The 6395-nt window shown below is 37.4% G+C and overlaps 1 protein-coding gene across 1 annotated transcript; it reads right to left on the bottom strand.

The window, feature by feature from the left end:
- Positions 1-656: 656 nt before the first annotated feature.
- HOXA10 (homeobox A10) lies at positions 657-3895 on the bottom strand. Its single transcript, XM_075316689.1, has 2 exons — positions 3071-3895; positions 657-1718 (listed from the first exon to the last, which is right to left on the bottom strand). Exons 1-2 carry the CDS (start codon positions 3870-3872, stop codon positions 1444-1446), a joined length of 1077 nt encoding a protein of 358 aa, XP_075172804.1. The 5' UTR covers positions 3873-3895; the 3' UTR covers positions 657-1443.
- Between the last annotated feature and the right edge of the window lie 2500 nt (positions 3896-6395).

Raw genomic sequence — 6395 nt, 5'->3', positions numbered from 1 at the left:
TGTCTGGTGTGTGTGTGTGTGTGTGTGTCTGGTGTGTGTGTATGTGGTGTGTGTGTGTGTGTGTGTGTGTGTGTGCGTGTGTGCGTGTGTGTGTGTGTGTGTGTGTGAGTGTGTGTGTGTGTTATAGCGTACATGGCTAGTATAGGTGTAGAGCTTTGGTATTACAATGCACTGGATGCCTATATGTCGCACAAGTTTCCATGCGCCAAACATTACGCATTGCGCACAGATTGCGCTTGGCCTCACCTTGGACTTTCCTGAATGTCACTTTGTCCCAATGGAATATTATTCCGGATGGAAGAGAAATAGCTCCTCGCTTTTCAGGATAAATAAAACCAATCCCATGTGCTCCTGTGTTAGCTGCTTCCTCTGTCTAAGCTGCTCCTTGCTGAACTGAAAGCTCTGGTCTACTCTGCAACAATCCAGATATACTATCAAGTCATAAAAGTGAACAAAAGCCGACAAAGCTTCCAGCACCATTGCTATATAGCTCAGACAAATTACGACTGTCTAGGTAATATTTAAATGGATTCCTATAGTAATTGTGGAAGGGGGGGTGGGTGGGGGGTAAGCAACTTGTGCTGTTGTAAAAGTTTTTGAGAGGATAAAATAAAATGTAAACAGCCACAGAATTAAAGGAAGAAAATTACCAAGGATTCATTTTATTTTATTTGATTCTTCATTGAAAACATAAACATGGCCTGGTCGCACACAGCAGCATATGTTCTGGTTAATAATGGTCATGTGTCCATGGATCAAGAAGAAACATTGACTTTTAATAATAATAAACATTTACACATATTTGAATCTATAAAGTTCATCTTCTGTACTTACTTAAAGCATGTAAATTCACAGTATATCTGAGGAATGAGAATCTCCCCTTTTCCAAGACTTCTTTTGTGTAGTGACAGTACACAAGGAAGGAGAACCGACTAGTAATGGACCATGTGCTTTTCTGCTGTTACTAAACGTAACCTTTCTACACCAACAAGACTACATTCAAGAATCATTTGAGTCCTGCAAGTGCCCTCATGTGTTTTTATGACCTTATTGAGGAATGAAATAGTTCCTTCTTCCTGGAGAATAAGGAACATTTCATTCTACCCAATAAAATGTGAAAACCGGTATTTTAGTGCCTCATCCACCTTTTCCTTGAACAACATAAAATGCAATGCCGGATGCAAGACAAAGGGAGGAACAAGACTGGAAATATACAACGTATTAATGCGCAACCGCCATAAAAAATTATATCAGTCTTAAAAAAAATAAACAAAAATAATAATTATTTTAATTAAAAAAAAAGCTCTTAAGACGTGTGCAAGTATGGCTTTAACCCAGAAGGCTGGGTAGATGATGGACATACTGGTCATAATGTACAGCTCTGGCAATCCATATAGGTGACTGTGGAAGAACAAAAGTACTGGCTTCCTATGGAGGAGGTCATCAAGAGAAGTTGAAGTTGGCTGTGAGCTCTCGAATCCGGTTTTCCCGGTTCATTTTCTTGAGCTTCATCCTGCGGTTCTGGAACCAGATCTTGACCTGCCTGTCTGAGAGGTGCACGCTGCGGCTGATCTCTAGGCGACGCTCGCGAGTCAGGTACATATTGAACAGAAACTCCTTCTCCAGCTCCAGGGTCTGGTGCTTGGTGTAGGGGCAGCGCTTCTTCCGGCCGCTCTTAGCTGTCAACCAGTTGGCACCATTGTCACCTTTCGAGGTCCCTGTGCAAAAAAAAGTTGAGAAAAAAACACAGATATATATCTTTAAGCTTATCTGTTTTTTTTTTTTAATTTTTTTATTTTTTTTATTTTAAGGGTTTCACTCGTGCAATGTTATTAATATCAAATCCTGCATGTTCATTCGTTTTGTTTGTACTACTACTAGTTTTTTTTCTTAAATATATCTATCTATCTATCTATCTATCTATCTATCTATCTATCTATCTATCTGTCTATCTATCTATATATCTTATCTGTCTATCTATGTTTATATGAATATATCTGTCTATCCATCATTTATCTATATATTTTTTTAAACAGTAACTATTAATCTATTCACTATCTATCCATCAATTATCTATCTATCTATCTATCTATCTATCCAACCAAACAACATTTATCTATCCATCAACCCATCATGTATCTATGTTACATTTATCTATCTATCTCTATCTATCTATCTATCTATCTATCTATCTATCTATCTATCTATCTATCCATCCGTGCATGATATATATCTATCTATATGTCCATGATGTATCTATCTGTCTATCTATCTATCTATCCATTTATCTATCATAATGTATCTATCGATCTTCTCAACATGTATCTATCTATATAACTATCTATCTATTCATCCATCATGTATTTATCTATCCATTACTGATCTATCTATCTATCTATCTATCTATCTATCTATCCATCATCTATCTATCTATTCATCCATCATGTATTTATCTATCCATTACTGATCTATCTATCTATCTATCTATCCATCATCTATCTATCTATGTATCTATTCATCCATCATGTATTTATCTATCCATTACTGATCTATCTATCTATCTATCTATCTATCTATCCATCATATATCTATCTATCTATCTATCTATCTATCTATCTATCTATCTATCTATCCTAAACAGCTAGCATGCATTTATCCATCATTTGTGAGTCTACTAGATGAAGATGTAGTGGACCCTCTGCTAGAATACAGAGCACAGGCCACAGACATTGGTGTAGAGCATTGGGGCACTGTGCTGGGACATGTGGGCAGCTCCACACACTCACTTATCACACATGTAACCTGGGATGCTTAGTGTCATATTTTGCTATGTTCTGGCGCCTGTAATGAGCCCTGTAAATAGTGTTATTTTATAGGGGCTTCCTGCTTCCTCTAAGACAAAGCACAGAGGAGCAGCATGTGGTGTAAAGTTGAGAATGGACATGATGTTTATGACAGACTCACGCCCAATTATTACATAGTTCAAAGGCTGATAATAAAGAGAAGCTTCCTCTGTAATGTTGGTGTAGTGCCCCTGCCCTTTGTGGTGTGAGTGTGAGTGTGAGCTCACCTCCGGGTTCTTTCTCTGGGGAGTGCTTGCTGCAGTCAGAAGGAGCCGGAGAGGAGTCCTCAGCCCCGGATGAAGACGTGTGCGCCTCCTCGTCGGCTCTGGCGGCGGCGCTCGGGACTTTGGCGGGGGGCGACTCTTCACTGTCCTTCCTGGCGAGCTCTGCGGACATTGATGATAAGGACAAAGGAGGCTCAAACCGAACCGGGGGCTGTGGAGCAAATTGGGGAGCAGCAATGTGCGCAGCGCTATAGCCCTTGGAGGAGCCATAAGCCTGGGAGAGGCGGAAGTACCCTGGCACTGGAACAGAGCTGGTATTATGAGCAGGGCTACCCTCAGAGTTAACCCTTTGAAAAGTGGATAAGTCAGTTGGGGTAGAAGTCTTAGTACATTTGTCCGAGTCATAGAGGCAATAGGAATTTTCCTCCTTAATGTTCTGTGTGAAGGAGCAAGAGGTGGCAGCTTGGCTTTCAGATTGCTCCACTCTGCAGGACCTGGAGGCTTCTAGCCAGACATCCATCCCTGGAGCATAGCCTTGAGATGTAGGGACTGTGCTACCGGGGGAAACACCTTCATTTCTTTTGCTCAAAACAGGAAAAAGTCCACAGCTCTGTAGCCCATAAGACACGTCGGAAGCCTGTGGCAGGTAGACCCCTGTGCTTTGGTAGTAGCCCCCAGCTTCTGTCCCTCTGCCAGCACTGATTAAGGAGTCCACCAGGAAGGAGTTCGCAGTTGGGTTCTCCGAGCATGACATTGTTGTGGGGTAATTTGGCGAAGAGAGCAGATATTCCTTTCTGGCTGACATTTCTTGTGCAAAACATGCTGAATATGATTAGAGATAGCCCTGCACCACTGCAAATGCATGCAGCCAATGATAGCGCAGGCCCAGCACCGACCCCTCCCAGATCACTTTCGTATGCAAAGGTTCATCTTAGCTCGACCTCAATATATATATATATATATATATATATATATATATGTGTATATACACACTTAATATATTTGTATTAGGAGCAACCCCCTTATGGATAATTTAAACAACTTACTCCTTCCTTCTTTACAGCAACATACAACATTACCTCCTAAAAATATCAATGCACTTAAGCTTCTTGTTTTATCTATTTAGGTTTTCTTTATTAATATTATTTCTTCCACACTCATTTTTTTATCCATCCAGTGGCACTTTTCGTGATCTAGCTGCTAGGGTGCTGGCAATATATATATATATATATATATATATATATATATATATATATATATATATATATATATGTATATATATATATATATATATATATATATATATATATATATATATACTTATTTATTCATTCACTTTCATTCAATATTTTTGTCTGTGAAACATTATATTTTCAGTACCTTAATCTAGAAGTGAGTTGTATAACAGAATAAAACTTTAGAATATAAACATATTATGATTTTTCTATGACGAAACTGCTTCCTGGCCAGAATTTGGAATGATAAATAAAATCATTGATTTGATAAAATCATTAATAGCACACAAACAAATATAACGTCATCATTTACATAAATCAGAAATACATCAACAATTATAAAATTCGAGATATTGCTACATAGAAGTGCATCATGTAAAATATACATCTTAAAAAAAAAGTTGTCTGTTATAAGCTGCGAGCACTGTGTGTGACTGGTGCTATGGCCACCACGTATAGTGTGGCGGGGTACAACCTATATGTCCTGGTGTCCCAACCTTCTTTGGGGCATTTAGCAGTATAAAATGACTTGTGTGAATAGTGTTTACAGGGCTGTGTTGGTATTTTGTTAATGTTGTGTCCCATTTATTTATAGAAGGAACCATGGAGATGATTTGATAAAATATTACTTTCTGTAAACCGCACTGGTGGAATCGGATGTGGTGTGTAAAGTCAGAGAAATCAGAAGGTTTATTAGTTGATTTAGTATGTAAATCAGTGCAGCATTTTAACCATCCCCAGAGCACTTACCCTTGGCTTTCAGACGTTGTGTAGACAACACTAGAGCAAGACCCAGGCTGCCTCTACAAGCACAAGGAACATATCTGCTTCTTAAACTCTGGGCTACATTTTTATTAGCCTCTACTTGTGGCTTTCTTCTGGGAAGGGCATATGAAATGAGCACAGTTCAGATGTTTCTGTAAGAATGGGAAGCCTTGGGGCCCACTCCAAGGTCTGTGCACTGCTGGACGCTGACTGCATTCAAGAAACCTCCCCTCCTTATTGCACCCTAGTAAAACACTTTACTTCTCCTTGTAAAATCTTTTTCTATAAGAGCAATGAAACTACCTTTTATATATGCATACAGTCTTCTACAATGCACACTCAGCAATGTTAGAAAACATTGAATTCACAGATCAGCACTACTAATATATTCTGGAAAAAAAGAAAAGTATACCCATTAGGCATCATGAACTGTGCAACAACATATTACATAAGAAATCAGTCACAAAATGTTGTTGATACTTTTTTTATGCATAATAATAATAATAATATCCATAGCAGTTGTATATATATATATATATATATATATATATATATATATATATATATATATATATATATATATATATATATATATATATATAATAAAACCAAAACAACAATAACAAGAGAAAATACTCTCAAAGTATGAAATAATTGCAGATTATTCCAGTGGTACTTAATGACAAATTTTAGTTATAGATTTATTTATTCTTTTATATAGCAGCACATAGTATCCTAGGCTGTATGGCAGTGGTTCTATGGAGAAACGTAATGTTGATTGTTAATTTAAATAAATGTAAATAATGATACCATTCACAACACGCTATAATAGTAGACCTGAACTAGCAGTTGAACTGGAGATACGTCAGCCACGTGTTTAAATAGTTATCTTTTACTTTAATAAATAAGTAAATAAATATGTGTGTATACATACATATATATGTATATATATATATATATATATATATATATATATATACACACACATATATATATATATATATATATATATATATATATATATATATATATGTTTGGCCCAGTCGAAAATAATGTGGTTACTTGAGGAGGAGCACTAACCTAGGGACATTGTCACATGGTGTCTGAATGGCCATGTTCAATAGTAAGTCTGCTGACTGGTGAGTTGTGTTGTTGTGTGGATGGGCAGCTGCCTGACAAAATGATTATCATTCATGACTTGTGTGTTAGTATGATGGAATATCATAGAGGGATTTACGTGGATATGGAAGATTGGATGAGTGCACTGGTGTTTATACAGGGAGCTGTGGACGCCTTTTATAGTCAGGCACACGTCTAGTTCATGAAGT

The sequence above is a fragment of the Anomaloglossus baeobatrachus genome, chromosome 6 (genome assembly GCF_048569485.1).
Source record: "Anomaloglossus baeobatrachus isolate aAnoBae1 chromosome 6, aAnoBae1.hap1, whole genome shotgun sequence".
NCBI lineage: Eukaryota > Metazoa > Chordata > Amphibia > Anura > Aromobatidae > Anomaloglossus > Anomaloglossus baeobatrachus.
The sequence above is the reverse complement of the archived record's forward strand: the minus strand, read 5'-3'. Positions and strand labels throughout refer to the sequence as shown.